This window comes from Scyliorhinus torazame, chromosome 30 (assembly GCF_047496885.1).
Source record: "Scyliorhinus torazame isolate Kashiwa2021f chromosome 30, sScyTor2.1, whole genome shotgun sequence".
NCBI classification, from domain to species: domain Eukaryota; kingdom Metazoa; phylum Chordata; class Chondrichthyes; order Carcharhiniformes; family Scyliorhinidae; genus Scyliorhinus; species Scyliorhinus torazame.
Genome location: NC_092736.1, coordinates 29,588,561 through 29,616,102, shown reverse-complemented (window position 1 = coordinate 29,616,102; position 27,542 = coordinate 29,588,561). Strand labels below are relative to the sequence as shown.

The following is a 27,542-nucleotide window of genomic DNA, read 5'->3' as shown; positions in this document are numbered from 1 at the left end:
TGGGCCGCGACGGGTAAGAGGTGGATGGAGTCCCCGGGTAGGACGGCTACCAATGCCGTATCTCCCCTACCCGAGCGTGATTGACCAGCGGGGGGGGTCCCCAGGCAGGGCAGGTCTCAAGCCGTTTCTCCACTGCCTGAGCAACCAACAAGAACGGGCAAAATTGTAGTCATCGTGGTGGGGCTGCCGTAGTGGTTCTATTCTTCGAACCAGAAGGGCAGTTACGAGCGGGCGTCTGGTACCCAAACAAGTATCAGCCGAAAAGCTAGTTCCTCTGAACAAGCGTCTGGCAACGGTGGGTCTCTGAAGGCAAGTCCTCAGAGGTTTCGGCCGAATAGGCGTGTGGCAGTGAGAAAATTATTCTCCTGTCGGACATACAACATTTAACAAACTTACAAACAACATAAAACATTCTGCAGGTTCCATCAGAAAAGACAACACTTTTCTCCCAAGCGGTTCCTTTCAAACATCATCTGGACACCTCAGTTCTCGGTTGCGAACAGGGTCACAAAGGGGTTGGCGGTTTGGGAGTCAGGCGCAAGGTCGTCCTCTTCTCCCGGGTGCCAAACTCTGGAGTGGATTAGGGCTGAAAGGGCTGCGTGGTGTGAGTTGGGGTTGCCCTCGTCGTTGCGGACGTGTCGGTATGAGTTGTCATGGTGCCAATAATTAGTGTCTAGTTGTGTGGGGACAAAATCGGGGTCGTCAGTGTGGTTCGGTGGTGGGGGTTGTTCAGAAAAGTGAGCAGGAAGGGATCACTTGGATCGAATTCGGAGTCGCTGGGTGTGGGTGTTGGTGCGTGGGGATAGTAGGGAGGCGTGCTGTGGCTATCGTCTGAGTCACAGTCGCTGTCTCTGCTGCTGCAGTCTGTGGGCATTCTGGGGCGGAGTGTATATTTCGGGCGTGGAGTCGAGGTCGGGTCCGTGGCTGGGCTGGACGTGGTGGGGGTTGGTAGGGTTACATTGGCTGTGGGCGGGGTGTGGTGTGCTGTGTCGAGCATGACGTGGTGTGTCTGGTTCGACTGTGTTCCATATGCCTTCGGCTGGTTAATATGAAACCACGCAGTCTTACCATTGGGGTACTTTGTTTTGTTAACGGAAGGGCTTACTTTATCCGCAATGGAATACGGACCCGAGTATTTTGGTGACAGGAATGTGCTGGGGTTATATACAGGAAGCATCGCTTGCTGTCCGATACTGTACTCAGTCGCATGCACTGTCTTGTCGAAACAAGCCTTGCTCTGTTTCTTTCTGGTGCCCAATTTTACTGCGGCTGCTAGCTGAGCCGTTTTAACATTTGCAACTAATTGCTCCACGGCTTTCTCGTGTGTGAGGGCCGTCACTTCGGGGCTGGTCAGGTCCAAACCTAACAAATATTCTGTGCCTTGCATGGGGCGTCCGGTCATGAGGGTGTGTGGGGTGTAACCTGTGGAGGTAGAAATAGTGTTATGCAAAAACATCAGCGCAAAAGGGAGGGCTGAGTCCCAAGTGGTGCTGTTCTGCTGGACCATTTTTCTGAGGGTGGTTTTTAGGGTCCGATTCATGCGCTCCACGATACCACTCGACTGTGGGTGGTATGCTATGTGGAATTTTTGGGTGATGCCAAATATCGTGAGGACGTTCTGCATGACACATCCTGTAAAATGGGAGCCTTGGTCAGATTCAATGCTGCGGGGGAGTCCCCATCTTAGAACATAGGACATTACAGCGCAGTACAGGCCCTTCAGCCCTCGATATTGCGCCGACCTGTGAAACCACTCTAAAGCCCATCTACACTATTCCCTTATCGTCCATATGTCTATCCAATGACCATTTGAATGCCCTTAGTGTTGGCGAGTCCACTACTGTTGCAGGCAGGGCATTCCACGCCCTTACTACTCTCTGAGTAAAGAACCTACCTCTGACATCTGTCTTATATCTATCTCCCCTCAATTTAAAGCTATGTCCCCTCATGCTAGACATCACCATCCGAGGAAAAAGGCTCTCACTGTCCACCCTATCCAATCCTCTGATCATCTTGTATGCCTCAATTAAGTCACCTCTTAACCTTCTTCTCTCTAACGAAAACAGCCTCACGTCCCTCAGCCTTTCCTCACAAGATCTTCCCTCCATACCAGGCAACATTCTGGTAAATCTCCTCTGCACCCTTTCCAATGCTTCCACATCCTTCCTATAATGCGGTGACCAGAATTGCACGCAATACTCAAAATGCGGCCGCACCAGAGTTTTGTACAGCTGCAACATGACCTCATGGCTCCTGAAACTCAATCCCTCTACCAATAAAAGCAAACACACCGTACGCATTCTCAACAACCCTCTCAACCTGAGTGGCAACTTTCAGGGATCTATGTACATGGACACCGAGATCTCTCTGCTCATCCAAGAATCTTACCATTAGCCCAGTACTCTGTCTTCCTGTTATTCCCTCCAAAATGAATCACCTCACACTTTTCTGCATTAAACTCCATTTGCCACCTCTCAGCCCAGTGCTGCAGCTTATCTATATCCCTCTCTAACTTGTAACATCCTTCCGCACTGTCCACAACTCCACCGACTTTAGTGTCATCTGCAAATTTACTCACCCATCCTTCTACGCCCTCCTCCAGGTCATTTATAAAAATGACAAACAGCAGTGGCCCCAAAACAGATCCTTGTGGTACACCACTGGTAACTGGACTCCAGTCTGAACACTTCCCATCAACCACCACCCTTTGTCTTCTTCCAGCTAGCCAATTTCTGATCCAAACTGCTAAATCATCCTGAATCCCATGCTTCCATATTTTCTGCAGTAGCCTACCGTGGGGAACCTTATCAAACGCTTTACTGAAATCCATATACACCACATCAACTGCTTTACCCTCATCCACCTGTTTGGTCACCTTCTCAAAGAACTCAATAAGGTTTGTGAGGCACGACCTACCCTTCATGAAACCGTGTTGACTATGTCTAATCAAATTATTCCTTTCCAGATGATTATACACCCTATCTCTTATAAACCTTTCCAAGACTTTGCCCACAACAGAAGTAAGGCTCACTGGTCTATAGTTACCGGGGTTGTCTCTACTCCCCTTCTTGAACAAGGGGACAACATTTGCTATCCTCCAGTCTTCTGGCACTATTCCTGTTGACAAAGATGACTTAAAGATCAAAGCCAAAGGCTCAGCAATCTCCTCCCTAGCTTAGAATCCTAGGATAAATCCCATCCGGCCCAGGGGACTTATCTATATTCACCCTTTCCAGAATTGTTAACACCTCCTCCTTATGAACCTCAAGCCCTTCTAGTCTAGTAGCCTGAATCTCAGTATTCTCCTCGACAACATTGTCTTTTTCCTGTGTGAATACTGACGAAAAGTATTCATTTAGCACCTCTCCTATCTCCTCGGACTCCAAACACAACTTCCCACTACTGTCCTTGACTGGCCCTACTCTTACCCTAGTCATTCTTTTATTCCTGACATATCTATAGAAAGCTTTAGGGTTATCCTTGATCCTACCTGCCAAAGACTTCTCATGTCCCCTCCTGGCTCTTTTTAGCTCTCTCTTTAGGTCCTTCCTAGCTAACTTGGAACTCGCGAGTGCCCTAACTGAACCTTCATGTCTCATCTTTACATGAGCAAAGATGTACATTGTAAAGATGTGGTGGGTTAGAATCTTGGCTGTGGTTTTCGCAGTGTTGGTGCGGGCTGGAAATGCTTCCACCCATTTTGTAAATGTGTCTATGACCACAAGTACATAGTTATAGCCATTCCTGCAGGGGGGCAATGGACCTATAAAATCAATCTGGAGGTTAGTCCAGGGGCCATTAACGGGTCTGGTGTGGCTGAGTTGGGCCTTTTTGGCATATCTGTCAGGGTTTCCACAAACCCCTCCATTTCCTGCTCTCGTGCAACGCTGCCTTCTTTATTCCTGTTGAGAGTGATGCTGCCACATCGTCAAAAGGTTATTCTGACAACTGAATCGCGGCTTGCCAAAACCTTGTCAGGAACCCTTGCTCTCCTCTCACTTAAATCACAAGGCCTCGCAGAGCCTACTGTCTTTGGAGTAAGCTTTGCCAGCGATGTAGCTTTCCTGTGAAGAGGGAGACATTAAATGGGTGGTTCCCTCCGAACAGCAGACAACAGAGTCAACGTTATAATTACTCTAGCTTTAATTCACTTTGGGCATCCTGAGGCGGGTCAAGGAGCGATATTGCAAGTTCTCTCCTTGTGGATCTTTGGAGGACATGCTCTAGATTATAAACTCAGAACTTGACATTGACCGAAAAAGCCCTCCGATCACCTGCTTATTGAGGCTATCCATTAAATTGGAGATATAGCACACAAACATGTCCGCTCCGCCCAACTTCGCTGTGACAATCAAGTGCAATACTGCAGCAATACTGCAGTGTCAGGGATGTCATCCTTCAGGGAAGACAGTGGGGCAAGGCCCACTCTGCCACGTCAGGTGGCCAGAAAGGGTCTGACAGAACAATGTTCATCTGCGAATGTTCAGCTGGTGTCTTTTAATCTCTCAACCAATCTCTCAAGGAACAGATGATGTCGTCTTTGCCATGTGTGGAATCATGCTGTGCACAAATTGGCGTATGTGTTCCCCGCATCATGTAGGTGACAGCGCTTCATCTATAGAAACTTACATAGAAAATAGAAGCAGGAGGAGGCCATTCGGCCCTTCGAGCCTGCTCCACCATTCATTATGATCATAGCCGATCATCAAGTTTAATACCCTGATCCCGCCTTCCCCCCCCATACCCCTTGATCCCTTTAGCCCCGAGAGCTAATACTTCCTTCTTGAAATTGCAATGTTTTGGCCTCAACTACTTTCTGTGGGAGTGAATTCCACAGATTCCCCGCTCTCTGGGTGAAGAAATTTCCCCTCACCTCAGTCCTAAAAGGTTTACCCCTTATCCTCAAACTATGACCCCTAGTTCTGGACTCCCCCACCATCGGGGACATTCTTTCTGAATCAACCCTGTCAAATCCTGTTAGAATTTTGTAAGTTTCTATGAGATCCCCTCTCACTCTTCTGAACTCCAAATTGATTTAATCTCTCCTCGTACGTCAGTCCCGCCATCCCGGGAGTCAGCCTGGTAAACCTTCGCTGCACTCCCTCCATAGCAAGAACATCCTTCCTCAGAAGATGCACGAGGCCACCAAGGTCTCGCTGAGTATCCGCCTCTCTCAATTTACACCCATTCAAATAATAATCTGACTTCCTATTTTTGCTACCAGAGTGGATAACCTCACATTTATCCACATTTTACTGCATCTGACGTGCATGTAAGCACTCACTCAGCCTGTCCAAATCCCACTGAAGCATCTCTGCAGCCTCCTCACAGCTCACCCTCCCACCCAACTTCAAAAGTAATCAATTTTCTGTAAAGCAATGGGACAATCTGAGGATGTGAAAGGTGCTACATAAATGCAGGATGTTCCTTTCCTTTTTCCTGTTATGATAATATTAGTGTCACAAGTAGGCTTACATTAACACGGCAATGAAGTTACTGTGAAACGCCCCCTCGTCGCCACATTCCGGCGCCTGTTCGGGTAGGCAGAGGGAGAATTCAGAATGTCCAATTCACCCAACAAGCACGTCTTTGGGGACTTGTGGGAGGAAACCGGAGCACCCGGAGGAAACCCACGCAGACACGGGGAGAACGTGCAGACTCCGCACAGACAGTGACCCAAGCCGGGAATCGAGCCTGGGTCCCTGGCGCTGTGAGGCAACAGTGCTAACCATTGTGCTACCGTGGTGCCCATAGATCTCAGCAAATCCAGAAAAATTATCTCCTCCCATTATTTATTAATGGTCAGAGCAACGAAGAGGGTACCTCATAACTCCATCCAGCAATTTCAGTTTTGAAAGATAGCAAGGTGTCATCAGAAACTGATCCTGCATTTATTTTAATAAAACTTGTGGTTTTGAGATTATCCCGATGGAATCCCTTTGGGCTGGAGTTGAGGTGACAATAGCTTCACAATACAGCCTTGCCTTTGCTCAGAACTGACTTCGCTAACCCCCCAGCTAAAAGATAGGTGTGAATGTGCAGGTTTTAGCACTTTGATTTGTAACGAGGGGCATGTTCGTCGTTTCCAAGCCCCTGACTGAATCAGTTACTTCAATAAGCCCTTTGAGTATTTCAATATCATCCCAGTTTAAATACTGCATGACTCAGTTGCGAATTATCGGTCTTAATCACACAAGGAACTGAAAAACCAGAAACCTGTTATCAGTGTAGTGGTATTCAAGCAATTAAAAGTTGTTTTTTTAGTTCCGTAGTGAGTTGAGTGCAAGAGGCAAACATTACAAAACATACACCAAGGCAATGTTTTTAACTCCCGCCTGTTGGACTCACTGTCGGACCCAGGTTACCCCTCATTTAAATAGGTCAGCTCTGACTCACCCGAACGTCTGCGGTGTTATCAGCAGGCAGGAGTGGCAGAACCCGACTGATGTGGACCCATGTGAGCTCCTTCGTAAGGGTTAGTCAGGAGTGAAGGGGGAGGGGAAGCATCGTTGACGCTCGAGGCAGGGGAGACTCTTTCTATCGGTGGGATCCCGAGGCCCCTGTCTTGTTGGGCCTATTGGTCAGTGCTGGGGTGCTGTGGTAATAACTCCCCAAAGTTCCAACCTTGGATGCCACCAATCCCTAAAAAGCCATTGAGATCTGAAAGGTCGTCGGACCGCGATTCGGAAGGTCCATGACACCCTTACCTGTCAAGCGCCCTCGGACACTGGATTATACTCCTGTTAAAATGGCACGTGATCTGTGATCTGCCTGGACCCAGGGAGCACCATGCCACCTATACTTTGACTCGCATATCCTGGTCTCGCTGGGTGCGGGGGGTTAAAATCAAAGCGACAGATCTCGTATGATTTACTGATTAAAAAGGTTTGAATCATAGAATCCCTACCGTGCAGAAAGAGGCCATTCAGTCCATCGAGTCTGTGCCGAACCTCTGAAAGAGTACGCTAGGCCCACTCCCCCTAGGCCCACTCCCCCTAGGCCCACTCCCCCTAGGCCCACTCCCCCGCCCTATCACCGCAACCCCACCTAACCTGCACATCTTTGGACTGTGCGAGGAAACCGGAGCACCCGGAGGAAACCCACTCAGACCCGAGGAGAACGTGCAGACTCCACACAGACAGTGACCCGAGGCCGGAATTGAACCCGGGTCCCTGGTGCTGTGAGGTATCAGTGCTAACCACTGTGCCGCCGTTAAAGAAAGAGCAAAAAAATCTTTGTGAGTCGAGGTTAAAGAGGACATTTTGGTGATTATGAATTCTCAGGAAAGCGAAGAACCAGAAATTCTGTCCAGGTAGCACTGAAACTAAGATTCTTCAACTTCCCTCCCTCACTTTTAAGCCTAAATTTTAATTTAAATGGTTCTGCACTTTTGTTTTCTACCTCTGTTTCAGTTAGTCACCTTCCTCGCTAAACCACTCAACTCTGCACCTTCCCTTTTACTGGTGAGCACCCCCCCCCCCCCCCCCGCGCTCATCATCAGAGTGTGCAACCAAAATGTCAGGTTTTCCCTCAGAAATACCCTCTCACTTTCACCCTCACACGCACACACGACACTTAGACATAATCTCCCGCTATCTCTGCCTTTATCAGATTGCCCGCTGCGGCTTCAGTGGGTAGAATCTGAGTCACGAAGTTTCAGGTTCAAGTCTCGCTCCAGAGCTTGAGGACAAGGTGGGCACTGCACGGCACTACCGTGGGAGTGCTGAGGTATCGCCTGTTATATTACACTTTGGGGTAATATATCGTTACTCTTTGCTTTGTGATCCAGAATGGTCTGATGGGTTGATGATAAAGAAACCATCAATCTCTAACTTGAAGAAAAACTGATTTTATTGAATAACGATTTAGTTAAATAGAGTTTGCACACTATACAGAGCTATAACTGTTATTAAAGTAAGATTGAGTCTGTTAAACAGTAGTCTATAATCCAGTATTAACTAATGATGTCCTCGTGCTACTTCTCTCTAATCTAAACTAGTCCTTGAGCTGTGATCAATCCCGTTCCTCTGCTAACTCTCCACTAACTACCCTACATTCCCTGAGGTCTGATATTTATACTGGGAACTGGTGTTTTGCCCCCTAGTGTTTGAGTTACACTGAGATGTAATAATTAACCCTTCACTGGCATGCCTATATACATATCATTACACCGTCTTTCAGATAAGACATTGAGGAAGGCCTCGGCTCTATCTGGTGGATATGAAAGACCTGGTGCCAAGATCAACATTTAAACCTCAGTCAACATCACAAAAACAGATTGGCTCGTCTATATTGTACTGATGTTTGTGGGAGTTTGCTGTGTGCAGATTGGGGGCACGGGGCCAGATTTTCGGTTCCCGACTTGCCGTACCTGCCTAGGTAAAAAAGGCCCCTGAATGTGGCAGCTGTTGCTTTGGAGGTGGGTGCTGTACAGAGTCCAGACCGCCAACCCTGGAAGAGGCGTGTAGCGGGCCACAGGAGCGGCGGAGTGTTCTATTACCGAGTTCTATTACAGGCTGTTCGACCCTCCAGCGCTCACCTCCTGAACCCCCCCCCCCCCCCGACCCACCCACTCCCCATGCCACCTCCATTGCAACTCATGCCCACCCACGCCCATCAACAATTCTCCTCGATTGTTGGAACGACCCCGACTAAGATGTCCTTTTAGAATTCCAGGAAAGGAGGGGAACTCTCCAGTCGGACTGGGTGACCTCGTGCACGCTTGGTTTGGCCGGGAGCCCAGACTCATAAAAGGTTTATTTCTCTTTATCAATGTCTCAAAGCTTATTTGTACAAGATTAGGAGAAGTGAAGTGTTTGAAACCTCCGATATTGTTACTTTAATGGTCTGTCTGATTGGCCCTTTTATTAATTGTAGGAATAGCAGTCGTCCACCCCCCCCCCCCCCCCCCGTCCCGTCCCCCACCCTCGACCCAATCCCAAGCAGTTCAGTACATGTCATTATTACTATGTGCCTCACTGGCTCTGTGCATTGTGTACGCTGGAGGAATGGTAAGAAGTCTTACAACACCAGGTTAAAGTCCAACAGGTTTGTTTGGAATCACTAGCTTTCGGAGCACGGCTCCTTCCCCAGTCGAAGCAAACCTGTTGGACTTTAACCTGGTGTTGTAAGACTTCTTACTGTGCCCACCCCAGTCTAACGCCGGCATCTCCGCATCACTGGAGGAATGGGCATGGAAGCATCTTGGGTTGGCGTGGGGCACCCGTGAGTTGGCATGGGGGCAATGACGAGGCAATGAGCTGGAACGGAGGGGGCCGTGGACAGGGGTCCGACCTTTTTGTGAAGTCGCCTTTTCAAAGATTTCCAAATGCAGACTCTGTCTCCTGACACCACCGTGCCACGGAAATTGCGGTGGAACTGGGAGATGCCTACCCCCCACCCCCCCCCAATCGCACCGGAGCCGGCTTTGTCAGGAGTGCAGGGTGAGAACTGGGAGCACCCGGAAAATGGGAGCTTCAATCCCGGAATTGGATCCCGCCCACCATTTTAAAACTGGTTCTACAAAGCCCTGGGCCTCTGGTTCCTACATTCCAACAGTGGTGTTCCTTCAACAATTGTGCTGTCAGGCATCCAGTGGTTGTAAAAATCCGCCCACCACCGCCAACCCCCCACCACCAGCACCCCTCAACAACATCTTCCACTCTCCCATTTGTATATATTTTGTGTCATGACCTTGCCTTTCCAAAGTTAGCCTGATTAGATGTGTCTTGGCTCCCAGCTGCCGCAACATTCCTCTGAGGTGAATAGTTACAGGAGAGATTCCGGTTAAAGCTTGCTCTGTTTGTGGTTGTCTTAAAAGGAACCGGTGTTGAAGGCACTAGCAACAGCACCGCTCCCGATAGCCCCTGGGAGGTACTCAGGGAGTCCGGTAATAATAGCTTCATTGAGAATTTGGAGGCAGTTTCGCCAACTCTTCGGGTTGGTGGCAGGGTCAAGGGAAATGCCGATTCGGGAGAACCACAGATTTGAGCCAGGGAGGTGGGATGGAAGTTTTCAGAAATGGGAGGAGAAGGGAATTAAGATTCTGAAGGATTTGTTTCTTGGGGGTCAGTTTGCAGGATTGAAGGAGCTGGAAGCGAAGTGTGGGCTGGAGTAGGAGGAAATGTTTAGATATAAGCAGGTCCGAAATTTTGCCGGAAAGGAGATACAGAGCTTCCCGGTGGAGCCGGCCTCCACATTGCTGGGGGAGGTGCTGACGACAGGGGGACTGGAGAAGGGGGTAGTGTCGGCGGTTTACGGAGCTATTTTGGAAGAGGAGAAGGCACCACTGGAAGGGATCAAAGCAAAATGAGAGGAAGAGTTGGGAGAGGATATGGAGGAGGGGGTCTGGTGTGAAGTGCTCCGGAGAGTGAACGCCTCCACCTCGTGGCCGAGGTTGGGGCTGTTACAGCTGAAGGTGGTATACAGAGCACACCTCACGAGGGCGAGGATGAGCCGATTCTTTGAAGGAGTAGAAGATGTGTGTGAACGTTGCGGGGGAGGCCCCGCTAATCACGTTCATATGTTTTGGTCCTGTCCAAAGCTGGAGGATTATTGGAAGGAGGTTTTTAGGATAATTTCTAAAGTGGTGCATGTGAAACTGAACCCGGGCCCCCGGGAGGCCATATTCGGGTTGTTGGACCAGCCGGGGTTGGAAACGGGTGCGGAGGAAGATGTTGTAGCCTTCGCCTCGTTGATCGCCCGAAGGCGAATCCTGATAGGTTGGAGAGCAACCTCCACCCTGTGCCCTGGTGTGGCGGGGGGACCTGTTGGAATTCTTGACTCTTTGATGGTTAAGTTTGAACTGAGGGGAAGGATGGAGGGGTTCTGCAATTCATGGGCATTATTCATTATGCGCTTTCAAGAACTGGATAACATCGAACATTAGTTGGGGGGGTGGGAGGGTTGGGGGGGGGGGCGGGGGGGCAGATGGGTGTTGATGGTGACTATGGGTGATTCCGGATTCCTTTTTGTCAGTTGTTAATGTGAACATGCGGGCTAATGTTTGGGGTTTGGTGGGAGGATGGGATCGTTGTAATTGATATGGAGATTGGCATATTTGTTACTGATTATTGTTTATTGTTGGTGGATGTAAATTTGGGAGAAAATGCAAAAAAGGAGGAGAGTAAAGAAATATTGTTTTAAAAAGGGACCGGTGTCCACTTGAGCAGCTACTTAGCAACGCTATCTTCATGCATTTGAAAATGTAGGCATTAATGACCTAAAAATAAATCGTTCCCAAATCCATCGAGTTTGACAATTTGAGTGCTTCCTTTCAAGAGAAGGTGATGTACTCTTCCCTGCAACCCCCACCCCCAAACCCCCGATCAAATGAGAAAGCTGCTCCAATCCCTCTCCGTACAGATCCTGCATCCTCCAAACGTTGCTGTGAACTCGATTCAACCTATTCCAGTCCCAGTTGAACATCCGTCTCCGCCAGGAAGACTGCAGTGCACGCTGGTAACATGTCGTGGGCATATTTCAAAGTGGCGCTGTTCTTGAAGGCATGGCAGCATCTACAGCAAGGGTTGATCTTCTCGTAACTCCTGGCTTTTGCTTGTGGTGGTACGTTTGTTCCTGCCTCATGAGAAGGCAGGCTCACCTTATTTTGTTAATAGAGATGGGACGACAATCGCTTCACCATTGGGTGCCCGTGCTGACAGTTGCCAACGCCGTGAGCGCTGGAATGTTCTCCCTAAACCCTCTCGCTCGTTGAGGTCGCTCCTTAAATGGCCAACCGCTCGACCAAGGTTTTGGGTCACCCATCCCAATATTTAGTATTTGGCTCTGTATCAAAAATTGATTCGATCGTCCTCCTGTGAAGGGTCTTGGGATGTTCTGATTGCATCAAAAAGCGCTCGATAAATGCAAGTTGCCACTTGCTTAATAACTCTGTCAAATTCTGTCTGTGAGCCCCCCCCCCCCCCCCCCCCCCCCCCTCTAAATTTGAGGAGCATAAGACATAGGAGCAGAATTAGGCCACTCGGCCCATCGAGTCTGCTCCGCCATTCAATCATGGCTGATATTTTCTCATCCCCATTCTGCTGCCTTCTCCCCATAACCCTGATCCCCTTATTGATCAAGAACCTATCTACCTCTGTCTTAAAGACACTCAGTGAATTCGCCTCCACAGCCTTCTGCGGCAAAGAGTTCCACAGATTCACCACCCTCTGGCTGAAGAAATTCCTCCTCATCTCAGTTTTAAAGGATCGTCCCTTTAGTCGGAGGCTGTGCCCTTGGGTTCTAGTCTCTCCTCCCAGTGGAAACGCCTTCTCCTCGTCCACTCTGTCCAGGTCTCAGTATCCTGTACGTTTCAATGAGAAACCTTGGGTTAAATTGTCGTTCTCCTCGGCCGCCTTGGGAATGGGCAGGGAAGGAAGTGATTGATGGCAGCACCCCGTTGATGTTGGTGAGAGTTGGTCTTTTGAAGTGCTTTGCCTATTTTTAAGCCGCTTTTCCCCCCCTTGGTTACAGATCGCCGGGGCCGCCCAGTCGGCGCTGCTGGTGAATGAGAGGAGTGGGATCTACGTGTGCCGCGTGAATGATCAGCAGAACCGCTGTGTGTTCAGCGAGTGGGCAAAGGTCAAAGTTCATTATATCAAATCTGGTAATGTCTCCTTCATTTACAATTGGTTATCGGGAAGGAATTAGCGGCTGCTTCATGAAGCGTGGGGGGACATTTGTTACCGCTCCGGCTTCGCGTGGCTCGAGCGATTGTTTGCTTCGCTTCTGATTTTGAGGGGGGCGCTCAATTGCCTTTTCTCCCAAATGGAGGGTGGTCTTCGCCAGTGTTGCCCAAGGACTAACGGCCCGGAGGTTTGTGAAGATTGGGGTATCTCCCCTTCCATTTGTCCTATTTTAATAAGGAGTCTTCAACGAGTAAAATAAAGACCGTGTATTTATTTACGATCGGGGTGTTTACACATCCCGAGTTCCTTTCCTGGTCACAGAATCACAGAATTTACGGTGCTGAAGGAGGCCAGTTGGCCCATCGCGTCTGCACCGGCCCTTGCAAAGAGCACCTGACCTAAGTCCACACTTCCACCCTCTCCCCGTTACCCCACCTTACCTTACCTTTTTTGGGACACTAAGGGCAATTTATCATGACCAGTCCATCTAACCCGAACATCTTTGGGCTATGGGAGGAAACCGGAGCACCCAGAGGAAACCCACGCACACATGGGGAGGATGTGCAGACGCCGCACAGACAGTCACCCAGGCCGGGAATCAAACCCGGGACCCTGGAGCTGTGAAGCCACAGTGCTAGCCACTGTGCTACCGTGCTGCCCTATCTCTAAGTTCGGTGCCTTAGTTTTGGAGATCCCCCATCCATCAACGGGAGAGCTCGTACTCGGTGAGCATCACAGGGACGATAATCATTCCCACCCTGTATGTTCCTTGCGGCATATTAGACCATAAAACATAGGAGCAGAATTAGGCCACTCGGCCCATCGAGTCTGCTCCGCCATTCAATCATGGCTGATATTTTCTCGTCCCCATTCTCCTGCCTTCTCCCCATAACCCCTGATCCCCTTATTAATCGAGAACCTATCTATCTCTGTCTTAAAGACACTCAGTGATTTGGCCTCCACAGCCTTCTGCGGCAAAGAGTTCCACAGATTCAGCCTGACAGGATATATCCAAGGATTCTATGGGAAGCAAGAGATGAAATTGCAGAGCCGTTGGCAATGATCTTTTCGTCCTCACTGTCAACAGGGGTGGTACCAGGGGATTGGAGAGTGGCGAATGTCGTGCCCTTGTTCAAAAAAGGGACTAGGGATAACCCTGGGAATTACAGGCCAGTTAGTCTTACTTCGGTGGTAGGCAAAGTAATGGAAAGGGTACTGAAGGATAGGATTTCTGAGCATCTGGAAAGACACTGCTTGATTAGGGATAGTCAGCACGGATTTGTGAGGGGTAGGTCTTGCCTTACAAATCTTATTGAATTCTTTGAGGAGGTGACCAAGCATGTGGATGAAGGTAAAGCAGTGGATGTAGTGTACATGGATTTTAGTAAGGCATTTGATAAAGTTCCCCATGGTAGGCTTCTGCACAAAGTAAGGAGGCATGGGATAGTGGGAAATTTGGCCAGTTGGATAACGAACTGGCTAACCGATAGAAGTCAGAGAGTGGTGGTGGATGGCAAATATTCAGCCTGGATCCCAGTTACCAGTGGCGTACCGCAGGGATCAGTTCTGGGTCCTCTGCTGTTTGTGATTTTCATTAATGACTTGGATGAGGGAGTTGAAGGGTGGGTCAGTAAATTTGCAGACGCTACGAAGATTGGTGGAGTTGTGGATAGTAAGGAGGGCTGTTGTCGGCTGCAAAGAGACATAGATAGGATGCAGAGCTGGGCTGAGAAGTGGCAGATGGAGTTTAACCCTGAAAAGTGTGAGGTTGTCCATTTTGGAAGGACAAATATGAATGCGGAATACAGGGTTAACGGTAGAGTTCTTGGCAATGTGGAGGAGCAGAGAGATCTTGGGGTCTATGTTCATACATCTTTGAAAGTTGCCACTCAAGTGGATAGAGCTGTGAAGAAGGCCTATGGTGTGCTCGCGTTCATTAACAGAGGGATTGAATTTAAGAGCCGTGAGGCGATGATGCAGCTGTACAAAACTTTGGTAAGGCCACATTTGGAGTTCTGTGTACAGTTCTGGTCGCCTCATTTTAGGAAGGATGTGGAAGCTTTGGAAAAGGTGCAAAGAAGATTTACCAGGATGTTGCCTGGAATGGAGAGTAGGTCTTACGAGGAAAGGTTGAGGGTGCTAGGCCTTTTCTCATTAGAACGGAGAAGGATGAGGGGCGACTTGATAGAGGTTTATAAGATGATCAGGGGAATAGATAGAGTAGACAGTCAGAGACTTTTTCCCCGGGTGGAACAAACCATTACAAGGGGACATAAATTTAAGGTGAAAGGTGGAAGATATAGGAGGGATATCAGAGGTAGGTTCTTTACCCAGAGAGTAGTGGGGGCATGGAATGCACTGCCTGTGGAAGTAGTTGAGTCAGAAACATTAGGGACCTTCAAGCAGCTATTGGATAGGTACATGGATTACAGTAAAATGATAGTGTAGATTTATTTGTTCTCAAGGGCAGCACGGTAGCATTGTGGATAGCACAATTGCTTCACAGCTCCAGGGTCCCAGGTTCGATTCCGGCTTGGGCCACTGTCTGTGCGGAGTCTGCACGTTCTCCCCGTGTCTGCGTGGGTTTCCTCCGGGTGCTCCGGTTTCCTCCCACAGTCCAAAGATGTGCGGGTTAGGTGAATTGGCCAATGATAAATTGCCCTTAATGTCCAAATTGCCCTTGGTGTTGGGTGGAAGTGTTGAGTTTGGGTAGGGTGCTCTTTCCAAGAGCCGGTGCAGACTCAAAGGGCCGAATGGCCTCCTTCTGCACTGTAAATTCAATGATAATCTATGATTAATCTAGGACAAAGGTTCGACACAACATCGTGGGCCGAAGGGCCTGTTCTGTGCTGTATTTTTCTATGTTCTATGTTCTATGATCCACCACCCTCTGGCTGAAGAAATTCCTCCTCATCTCTGTTTTAAAGGATCGTCCGTTTAATCTGAGGCTGTGCCCTCGGGTTCTAGTATTTTCTACAAGTGGAAACATCCTCACCACGTCCACTCTATCCAGGCCTCGCAGTATCCTGTATGTTTCAATAAGATCCCCCCCCCCCTCATCATTCTAAACTCAAATGAGTACAGACCCACAATAAGCTGATTCTTCATCTTCCCCAGCCATATTGGAGTCTCCTCTGTCTGACTACATTGTGCCACCTCCGTTATTTGGAAAACAATAGGAAAAGTTGACTGTTTTCATGCGGCAACTCCAGGATCTGTGCGTTTATTCAGCACCCATGGCATTTTGCCCTTCTTTCTAAGCGTTGTTTTGTGTACCCTGATAGCAGCCTTACCTCGCAGATGGCAGGGAGAGCCGGTGATTGGACTGCAGCCTGAACCCTTGAGGGTCAAAGTTGGCCAACGAGCGTCCTTGAGGTGTGTCGCATTCGGGATTCCTGCCCCGAAATACCAGTGGCACAGAAATGGCATTCCGTTACCTCACCAAACGAAAGCGGAATTGGTGGTAAGTTAAAACGGATTTATGCCAAATGGATGCCAAATTGATTGCTGGAAAACTTGGGTGAAATTACTGCTTAACCTGCTAAATTCCAGGCAATAAAACCCTAGTTTGTATATTGTCTCCTTGTAGCGTAGCCCTTGGAGCAGCAAAGGCATCATTCTGGGAAATCCACACTGCACTCCTTCTTCAAGGTCAGCATATCCTTCCCATCATAGATTATCATAGAATTTACAGTGCAGAAGGAGGCCATTCGGCCCATCGAGTCTGCACTGGCTCTTGGAAAGAGCACCCTACTTAAGCCCACACCTCCACACTATCCCCGGGAACCCAACCCCACCATTCTCCTGCCTTCTCCCCATAACTTCTGGTCCCCTTATTAATCAAGAACCTATACATCTCTGTCTTCAAGACTCTCAGTGACTTGACCACAACCTTCGACGGCAATGAGTTTTGCAGATTCACCACCCTCTGGCTGAAGAAATTCCTTCTAAACTCCCAACGAGTACAGAACCAGAGTCCTCAACCGCTCCTCATACGACAAGCTCTTCATTCCAGGGTCCATTCTTGTGAGCCTCCTCTGGACCCTTTCCAAGGCCAGCACATCCTTCCTTAGATACGGGGCCCAAAACTGCTCACAATACTCCAAATGGGGGCTGAACTTCACAGAATTGTTGCGACGCAGAAGGAGGACATTTTGCCCATTTTGTCTACTCCGGTCTCCAAATGAGCAGCACAATGTGGTGGCATTCCCCAATCTGTTCCCCCACCCTCCACAACAACACACTCCAGGATGTTTAATGCACTCAGAGATTTTAAAAAGCACAGAGTGGGGTGCAGCTTATGGCCAGACTCCTTGAGGAATTGGCCGAATAAAAAGCAAGCTGAATATACACAAGTTCTGTGGCACCGAAAGGGTGGAAATCTGAAACTCTCTGCTTTAAAATGCTGTCCAGCTGGGGTGTCATTTGAAAATGTTCATAGAATCCGGTTTCCTCCCACCGTCCAGGGATGTGCAGGTTAGGTGGATTGGCCATGATAAATTGCCCTTAGTGTCCAAAATTGCCCTTGGTGTTGGGTGGAGGTGTTGAGTTTGGGTAGGGTGCTCTTTCCAAGAGCCGGTGCAGACTCAAAGGGCCTAATGGCCTCCTTCTGCACTGTAAATTCAATGATAATCTATGATTAATCTAGGACAAAGGTTTGACACAACATCGTGGGCCGAAGGGCCTGTTCTGTGCTGTATTTTCTATGTTCTATGTAATCCCTACAGTGCAGAAGGAGGCCATTCGGCCCATCGAGTCTACCCAACCCCCCTAAAAGAGCACCCTACCTCGGCCCCCACCCCTGACCTATCCCCGTAATCCCAACTAACCTGCACATCTCTGGAAACTATCAGCAATTTAGCACGGCCAATCCACCTATCATAGATCATAGAATTTCCAGTGCAGAAGGAGGCCATTCGGCCCATCGAGTCTGCACCGGCTCTTTGAAAGAGCACCCTACCCAATCCGACACCTCCACCCTATGCCCACAACCCAGCAACCCCACCCAACACTAAAGTCAATTTTAGACATTAAGGGCAATTTTAGCTTGACCAATCCACCTAACCTGCACATCTTTGGACTGTGGGAGCAAACCGGAGCACCCGGGGGAAACCCACGCACACACTGGGAGGACGTGCAGACTCCACACAGACAGTGACCCAAGCCAGAATCGAACCTGGGACCCTGGAGCTGTGAAGCAGCCGTGCTAACCACTGTGCCGCCCACAATTTGGAATTGATAGATTATTGAGGGAAATGGATCTGAGGCAGACAGAGTTACGATACCTCAGCCATGAACTTCTAAGATGCGAAGGGGATGACGGCCGGGCTAACAATCCAGAGGCCCAGGTTAATGCCCTAGGGACGTGGGTGCAAATCCCACCATGGAAGCTGGTGGCATTTAAATGCTAGGAATTAATAAATCTGTAATGAAAGCGCTAGTCTCAGTAATGACCATGAAACTATGGTCTATTGTTGTAAAACCCCATCTGGTTCACTAATGAAGGAAATCTGCCATCCTTGCCTGGCCTGGTCTACATGTGACTCCAGATCCATCGGGAACATTGTTGACTCTTCGCTGCTCACTGAAATGGCCAAGCAAGGCACTCAGTTCAAGGGCAATTAGGGCTGTGTGGCAACGGCTGGGGTTGCCGGTGACACCCAGATCCCACGCGGGGAAGAAAATAATTTTTTGAAATATCGAGGCCGGAATTCTCAGGACGTTCGCTGGTGGTGGGATTCTCCAGTCCCGCCGGCAATACACCCCCGCCCGTGGGTTTCCCGGCACCGTGGGGTGGCGTCAATGGAGAACCCCGCCTCCAGCGAACGTCGCGCCGCCTTCCGCTGCTGAGAAACACGCGGCTGGGAGGCCGGAGAATCCGTCCCTGAATAATATGACAGGCTTGAGGGGCCGAATGGCCGGCTCCTGTTTCTGTGCTCCGAGAAGCTTAATCTTCGCCTTCCATCCATTCCCGTCGCCCTTTCTACGTCTGCCTACTAGTTATTAGAAATTGTAAAAAAGGCTGCCCGAGGAAACTGAGCATTTGGTGCCACCGTTACCTGTTGGCCCGCACCCTCCACATGGACATCAACAGATATCCTCACTGGGAATTGAACCTGCAGAGGTGTGATCACTGAACTGTGGCTAGTTAGATGCTGTGGTTGAGTCGGATGTATGATTAAACGTTTGGTTTTCTTTGTGCCTAGATATCCACGGTTGAGATGAGACACCATGGGACGTACTTGTGTTCCGTTGCCAATGATCGGCAACAGGAGTGCTGGAGCTCTGCGGCTGATGTGAGCGTAGGTAAATACTGGAGTGGCATTGTCGCTAACGGTCACAGAAATGTATGGAATTTACCGCACCTTGTAAGGGTCCTTCCTGTTTATTCCCTTATTTCTCCTTTCTTTTATGATGCCGTGATTATATTTGATCCATGGGTGATTAATGGACATGTGTCTTTAAGGCAGGATTCAGAAGTTACAGGAAGAGAGCCCTCTACTGGTCTAACCAGGAGCTTCAGATTTGTCGGCACCAGAGAATGATTTGGGGCGGGGACTGAGTTCGATTAAAAGCAAATTACTGCGGCTGCTGGAATCTGAAACCAAAGAGAAAATGCTGGAAAATCTCAGCAGGTCTGGCAGCATCTGTAGGGAGAGAAAATAGCTAACGTTTCGAGTCCGATGACTCTTTGTCAAAGCTAACAGACAGCGAAAGTGGGAAATATTTATACTGTGGAGTGAGAATGAAAGATGAGTCATAGCCACAGAAACCCAGGGAAACCGGGTGCTAATGGCCACAGAAACCCAGGGGAAAGAGTGCTAATGGCCACAGAAACTCAGGGGAAAGAGTGCTAATGGCCACAGAAACCCAGGGGAAAGAGTGCTAATGGCAGTCCCCAGAGAGGACAAAAGGTGTGAAAGGCCAAACAGCAGAGAAACTAGAATCAGAGGGTAGACTGAGATCAGACTGAGATTGATTGATTGGCTGGTGGCCAATGAATTGGTCCAAAAGGCCGCACTCTGCCAGGTAACAGGTGGTGATTAGCTCCTATCCCAGTGGATTGATTTTCAGAGTCCCGAGGAGGGTCAGGTTGATCCTGGCAGCCCAGAGAGAAATTCCTGCAACTCTCTCTCTCTCTCTCTCTCTCTCTTTCCTCTGCAGTTTCTCCAAAAGAACTGTGAGTATATTTCTAAACTTGCAGAGAACGTGAATGAATCTACCCAAAGGCGAGCAATTACAGGCTACAAACAAAGGCCAGGACTTACTATGTCCCTCCAGAAAGCTTGCCAGTGCTGTACTTCTGGAACTCCAGAGACCTGGAGGAATTCACAATAAAAGCCAGGAACTGAAAGCAAGTTTTGAGGAGGAGTAAGGTGCTGGAAACCACCATCTGAAGCAAAAACTATGGGCGGGTTCTCCGTCCCGCCAGCCCCATTTTCCAGCGTAGCGCACCCCACCGGCAGCAGGATCCTCCGTTCCGGCAACCAGGGCTTCCTATTGTGGCCACCCACGCCGTCGGGAAGCCCGCAGGCGTGGGTGCGCTGCCGGCGAAGTGGAGGATCCCGCCGACGGAGAATCCCACGGTGTATGTTTCCTTTTACTTATGATTTATACTCCTTTCATTCCCTCTGTGTTTGTCTGTCTTGTGTGTGTGTAGAGGGTGGGGGGCAAGTTAAAGTGGGGAATTAGGAATTAGATATTAGTTAACCGGTTGGATTTGCTGCATTATTCATTATAGTTCTTGTTGTAAGTAAACAATAATTGTGTTTGAATTTACAAACCTGGTGACTGTAATTATTGGGCAGCCAAGAGCCAAAGATTTCAGGTATTTTTCTCAGAATTGTTGGTTAATTCACTTGCGTTGTGTCCCGGGCCTGAGGGGCTGGAATTGCCGGGCACTAGCCCAGGGTATCTTAAACCCGCCATTCAACTGCCGTTTGTGTTCCACGCCAACCTTCTGTCATTCTTCCTCTTCTAACCTTGTCAACACATTCCTTTCTGTGTCCCTTTCTCCAAATGCACTTGCTTAAGTCCCCCAGAAATGCATCAAATATCCTGGAACATCATGCCGGTTCGAGATCCGGGATACCTCTGCTTTGTGACACTGATTCTAAGTATCAATAATATGGAATTCCGTCGCAATGCGTTTCCCGAGTAACATCGGACCGTGCCTAGATAACTCTCCCTTAGCCAAACTCCAGCAACGTACTTGCAGTGACTCACTTCTGACTAATTTTCCCTCGATCCTTGTATTAGAGGTTGGAACAAAAAAAATGTTGCGTTGGTATCAAGTTGAAAGCGAGGACTATTCGAAAGATGTTATTGCAGTGGCGATTGGTAACTGGATTGATTTCTATGATGCCTTATTTTTATATCCCTACTCCCATTCAATAGAATAATCATTATTCTATCATCGGCATTGAATGCCATCCACATTAATGTCTATAAAATGGAGGGTTCATCGAGGAGAGAGGGGAGCATTTTTTTTTCAATCCGGACACGGAGCCCAGAAACTGAATTGAGTCCAGTTACAGTCAGAAGGTCCCTCACGTCGCAGGTCCAGGGTGAATAGAGCCCAGGTCTGCAGGGTTTCAGCGCAATGCTGGCTTCTACACCAAGCCATTTTAACACACACATTTAGAACATAGAACGATACAGCGCAGTACAGGCCCTTCGGCCCACGATGTTGCACCGACATGGGAAGTCAAAAAACAAAAGCCATCTAACCTACACTATGCCATTATCATCCATATGCTTATCCAATAAACTTTTAAATGCCCTCAATGTTGGTGAGTTCACTACTGTTGCAGGTAGGGCATTCCACGGCCTCACCACTCTTTGCGTAAAGAACCTACCTCTGACCTCTGTCCTATATCTATTACCCCTCAGTTTAAGGCTATGTCCCCTCGTGCTCGCCATTTCCATCCGCGGGAGAAGGCTCTCACTGTCCACCCTATCTAACCCCCTGATTATCTTGTATGCCTCTATTAAGTCTCCTCTTAACCTTCTTCTCTCTAACAAAAATAACCTCAAGTCCATCAGCCTTTCCTCATAAGATTTTCCCTCCATACCAGGCAACATCCTGGTAAATCTCCGCTGCACCCGCTCCAAAGCCTCCACGTCCTTCCTATAATGCGGTGACCAGAACTGTACGCAATACTCCAAATGCGGCCGTACCAGAGTTTTGTACAGCTGCAACATGACCTCCCGACTCCGGAACTCAATCCCTCTACCAATAAAGGCCAACACTCCATAGGCCTTCTTCACAACCCTATCAACCTGGGTGGCAACTTTCAGGGATCTATGTACATGGACACCTAGATCCCTCTGCTCATCCACACTTTCAAGAACTTTTCCATTAGCCAAATATTCCGCATTCCTGTTATTCCTTCCAAAGTGAATCACTTCACACTTCTCTACATTAAACTCCATTTGCCACCTCTCAGCCCAGCTTATCTATGTCCCTCTGTAACCTACAACATCCTTCTGAACATGTGTTTGAATAAAAAGGGAGGGAGACCGTTAGAGGGAGTGCTGCTGTGCCGGTGCCACCTTTTGGGGTATAGCGAAGCCCAATCTGTCCTCCTTGAGGTAAATTTAAAACCTCCCTTGGCACTCTTTTGGATTAAGAGTATGACAGTCTTCCCCAGAGTCATGGCCAATATTTAACCCTCAATCATTGGTAGCCTTCGGTCTCGTAAGGCAACGGTTTACGCCGTTATGGTCAGCTCTATGTTGAGGATCGCTCGGTGTGACTCAGGAGCTCCCACTCTGACCTGGCTGCCCCTGTCACACTTCCAGCAGAGGAAGATGGTGGGCTGAGGAGGATGATTCGCCGGCCTCTGTTTTCCCTGTGGCAGTTGAGCTTTTCATTTCTCCTCGCCTCTTCTAATGTCCTTCCAAGCGGTCATCCTCCACAGCCATCAGCGACTGTCCCCTAGTTGTCAGTGTCAATGTCCGGCAGTGGTATGGACACCCAGACCCAGTGGCCAGTTTACAGCAAAAAAGATCTTGGGGTATACCGCTATCGTTCATCCAATGAATGTGGCCCTGTCAGAGAGGATATGCCGTTGGCTTAGCAATGGGTGCGTCCTGATAGAATTAGCATGTCCAGGACCTTTGAGTTGGTGACATTGTCCTACTAAGAGATTCCGAGGATATGTCGGAGGCAGCAAAGGTGGAAACTGTTCAGCCTTTTCTACTGCCTGGCCACTGCCGAGGATGTGCCGAGGATACAGTTTGGCGTTCTCAGTCAGGTTACAGTTGTGCCCCCGGCTCTCTTCCTTAGATTGGACGTAACAGCTGCAGCTTTTGTGGCGTATGCGTGTACATTTCAGCAGAAAGTGATAGATTGCTGGTGATTGTGGAGCACAAGTATGCGAACCTGTCACCAACCTCCAGCGTCACATTGTCAATGCTGACAGTTGATGGTACGGCAACATCTTGGGCCACGGCCTTTATCTTTCTGCCGCTGATGGTCAAACCGAACACTTTACAGGGGTGAGGGAGTCAGTACGGTTGATGGTGTTAAGTTTTGGAATGTTAATGCAGCGTCATCAGCATAGAGGAACCCTCTGACAAGAACGTGATGGATGTATGTGTTAGATCTCAGGCGGGCAAAGCTGAACAGCTTTCCGAACGTTCTGGTGTGTGGTGAGTGGACACTCTCTGTAGATGACCAGAAAGCACATGACTGGAATATAGAGAAAAATACGCCAAAGAGTATTGGTGCCAGAACTAAGCCTTATTTGGCATCACTGCCAGTCTCAAAGGTGTCTGATGTTGCCCCGTCATAGTTAACCGTACCCATTGTGTTGTCACGGAAAGGGACGATCTCGTTGGACAGTTTTGGAGGACAATGATTTCTCTTCACCTTTAATAGACTGCCTTCACTCATATGGGTGAATATCTTAGTGACATCGATGAAGACAATATATAACGTCCTCTGTGTTGACGGCATTTCTCTCGTGACTGCCGGACTGGGACGACCGCGTCAATTGTGGACCTTCCAGTTCTGACACCTTGCTGAGATTCTGGGTAGAGGTGACCGGTCAGGGCATGCAACTAGGGCCACATGGTTTTCCCATGGTGCTCAGCAGCGCGATGCTGCCGTTATTCCTTTGCAGAGTCACAATCTTTGCAATCTCCTGACCTTCAGACCCCGTTAAGATAAGACGGACCATTTGGCCGTTATCGTTGTTGCATGTCAGAGTGCTGTGCGCAAATTGGCTGCCACTTGGGAGTCCTTGCTCAAGATTCTCTTAAGGTTAACGTGCAGGTTCAGGAGGAAGGGAAATGCAATGTTAGCATTCATGTCGAGAGGGCTAGAATACAAGACCCGGGATGTACTCCTGAGGCTGTACGAGGCTCTGGTCAGACCCGATTTGGAGTATTGTGAGCAGTTTGGGCCCCGTATCTAAGGAATGATGTGCTGGCCTTGGAAAGGATCCAGAGGAATGATCCTTGGAATGAAGAGCTTGCCGTATGAGGGACGGTTGAGGACTCTGGGTCTGTACTCGTTGGAGTTTTGAAGGATGAGGGGGAATCTTATTGAAACTTACAGGATATGGCGAGGCCTGGATAGAGTGGACGTGGAGAGGATGTTTCCACTTGTAGGGAAAACTAGAAGCAGAGGACACAATCTCAGACTAAAGGGACGATCCTTTAAAACAGAGATGAGGAGGAATTTCTTCAGCCAGAGGGTGGTGAATCTGTGGAACTCTTTGCCGCAGAAGGCTGTGGAGGCCAAATCACTGAGTGTTTTTAAAAGACAGAGATAGATAGGTTCTTGATCAATAAGGGGATCAGGGGTTATGGGGAGAAGGCAGGAGAATGGGGATGAGAAAATATCAGCCATGATTGAATGGCGGAGCAGACTCGATGGGCCGAGTGGCCTAATTCTGCTCCTATGTCTTATGGTCTTATGGCAATGGGATTGGCATCTCTCTCTCTTTCTCACACTGGTACGACGGACGTTCGATGCTAATTATCACCAGGCTGCCAGTGAAAGTTAGAGAGGATCAAACTATTTCCGGTGTGAGGTTTATGAAAATGTCAGACGGGTTCTATTAACTTAAGTTTGCGACAGCAACCCGCAGCAGGCTTTTGAGGTTATCTGAGCCGCCTAATAACGGACTTAAAGGTGCTGAGCTGAGAAATTGGGCTTTACTGTTGCAGAAAATCATGCTGTGTCTGGTTCCGAGATTAATGCTGGCTGACGCCAGCCACTAGAACTCTTAAGAAATGTTCCATACCTCTGGATTATTGTAACATTCACCACAAATCAAAGAAGAAATGTTTTGTGTAAAGGTTCTGATTTGCACGAGATCTATAAGGTATGAAATTCATTTGTGCTTTTTTGACACTGGTCTTAACCAGTGGACACTTTTTATTCTGTCTTTGCGTGTGGGCATCACACTCATTTGTTGCCCATTCCTAGTTGGCCTTGGGAATGTTGTGGTGGGCTACCAGCTTGAACCATTTGCCGTTTGTGTGGTGAGGGTGCGCCCGCGGTGCTGTTAGTTTCCACCCAGTGAAAATGCAGAAAAGGCGATAAACGCCCAAGTGGGAATGGCCCGTAAGTTGGAGGGGCACCTCCAGGGGGCGGGGTTCCCAGGCGCCTGCTGCCCTTGTCCTCTACATGGCAGCGGTCGTGGGTTTGGAAGGTGCTGCCTGAGGAGCCTCGGTGAGTTGCTGCAGTGCATCTTGTAGATGGTACACACGGCTGACACTGTGCGTTGCTGGTGGAGGAAGTGAATGTTGAAGGTGGTAGATGGGGTCCCAATCAAACGGGGTTGCTTAGTCCTGAATGTGTATGCCCCATAACTAAACCTACATTCATATAGCCTGATTAGTTCTGACTTCGACAAATGCGCTTTCTGATGCTCCAGCCCCAGGCATGTTCGTGAGTTGCTTCCAATGTTTTAAATTAAATCTCATCTGTTTCTCTCTTACAGTTGAAAACATTCCGATAGCCATATCATTGCCGTCCCTCAGAATCTCAGGTAAGAGCCAATTTCTCTTTGTACATTTCCAGTCAAACATTGATGAAAGAAAGTGTTAAAGCCTGCCCGGCATTTACATCTAAAACGAGGGTGTGAATCTGGCCGAGTGAGTCTGCTGCGTCTGAAGACCCAGGAAGCGGAATAGGGTGAACCATGATTTCTTCATGGCCACAAGAAATTTGCCTATGGTAGTAAATACGCCGGATAAGTCCCATTGGGCAACCAACATGCCAATCCCCGTCAGGGCCGGCCTTTATACTATGTTCTTATGGGCCCCAGCCTCTGCCCACTAGCGGGGAAGCTCATATTCCCCCAGTCCCATGGGGAGATCAGTCAGGGTATCCCCGTGGGCTTCGTAGGGGTTATTACACTGCCCAATCCATCCCATTGTCAAACTTGGGGGTCCTTTGTATTTTCTATTGGGTTAATCGTACTTTTGTTCCGTATCGCCTGATTGAGTCATTCCGGGAGCTCAAGGAATGATGTTGAGAACTCCCAAGCTCACTTCTCACCTGATTCTTGCAATTAGCAGAGAGCGAGGAGTCTATTATCCCTGCAACCTAGGCTGGAATTGGATCTAACTGTGAAAAGGAACACAAGGAGGCCATGCAGCCCCTCTAGTCTGTTCCTCCTTTCAGTTTGATCATGGCTGATCTGCATCTGAAAATTCAGTCGGCCATCTTGGTTCCATAACCCTTAAGATCCATCAATGTCAATCTTGACATTTTCAGTTACTCAGCAACCTCTGCATCATTTTGGAGAAAGAGGGTTCCGGATTTACGTGAGATTTGATGTGCTTCCTGTTATTACCCCTGACTGGCCTGTGTCTAATTTTCACCTTGTTCTGGACTCTCCCACCAGAGGACATCATTCCGACCCACTATCCAAACTGAATAAAAACTTAAAATTAACTAAGGTGCTTCAATTAAATCACTTCTCAATGCTGACGGGAGCAATGTTGGTTTCTCTGGATGTTCCTGGAGTCGGGTTTGACATGTGAGATAATCAGCTGTAATTCATTTCCAGGCTCTGGACAGAGGAAGGTTACAGCCAAGTCCCCGACAGTCTGCCGGAAAGCAGGTAGAGCTGAGAATGCTTGGAATAATGTGAATTTGTGTGTGAGTGTCGAACACCGCAGCGAGCAAGGGTGCGGACCAAGTGCTGGGCAACTGGGATTAGACTAGATAAGTGCTTGATGGCCGACGCAATGAGCCAAAGGGCTCTTTTTGTGCTGTAATGTTCTGTGCCTCTGTGAAGCCAGGGACGGTCTTCCCTTTGGTAAACCTGTTTCTGCTGTTGAGGATCGTGCCAACCTCTGAACTGCAAACCACAGCCTCCCCTGTCCAAACCCCTTGGCTAATAGCCTCTTCCGCCATGGGGAAAATACACTTTTGGCTTGTGGTTGATCCACATGTTACTGACAGGGAAATAGTCTGACCAGAACCAGAATGTGGAAAGGGCGATGTCCATACCTGACTGACCGGGTTTTTGTGTTTAAAACTATGGCCAGGAAGCTTTAAACTTTCCCTCCTCGAACGCATGCCCAAACTTTTTCCAAGAGGCGTCAATTACAAGGGGTCACGATTTCAAGGTGAGAGGGGGAAAGTTTAAGGGAGATGTGCGTGGAAAGTTTTTTACGCAGAGGGTGGTGGGTGCCTGGAACGCTTTGCCAGCGGAGGTGGTAGAGGCGGGCACGATAGCATCATTTAAGATGCATCTAGAAAGATATATGAACGGGCGGGGAACAGAGGGAAGTAGATCCTTGGAAAATAGGCGACAGGTTTAGATAAAGGATCTGGATCGGCGCAGGCTGGGAGGGCCGAAGGGCCTGTTCCTGTGCTGTCATTTTCTTTGTTCTTTGTTCAAACCTCCACCGATCTGTTGTGAATCTTTTTGTTCAGAGGTA

General features: G+C 48.8%; 1 protein-coding gene across 3 annotated transcripts in view; it reads left to right on the top strand.

The window, feature by feature from the left end:
* malt3 (MALT paracaspase 3) overlaps window positions 1–27,542 on the top strand; it is a 178,608-nt gene that overhangs the window by 62,757 nt on the left and 88,309 nt on the right. The window contains exons 3-7 of one of the 3 annotated variants that reach the window (XM_072493082.1): window positions 12,475–12,607; window positions 15,917–16,092; window positions 18,836–18,935; window positions 25,589–25,636; window positions 26,663–26,716. In XM_072493082.1, the coding sequence (XP_072349183.1) occupies window positions 12,475–12,607; window positions 15,917–16,092; window positions 18,836–18,935; window positions 25,589–25,636; window positions 26,663–26,716 (511 nt within the window). Of the gene's footprint in view, window positions 1–12,474; window positions 12,608–15,913; window positions 16,093–18,835; window positions 18,936–25,588; window positions 25,637–26,662; window positions 26,717–27,542 lie in introns of all 3 variants that reach the window. The other 2 variants (XM_072493081.1, XM_072493083.1) reach the window with 2 other exon arrangements.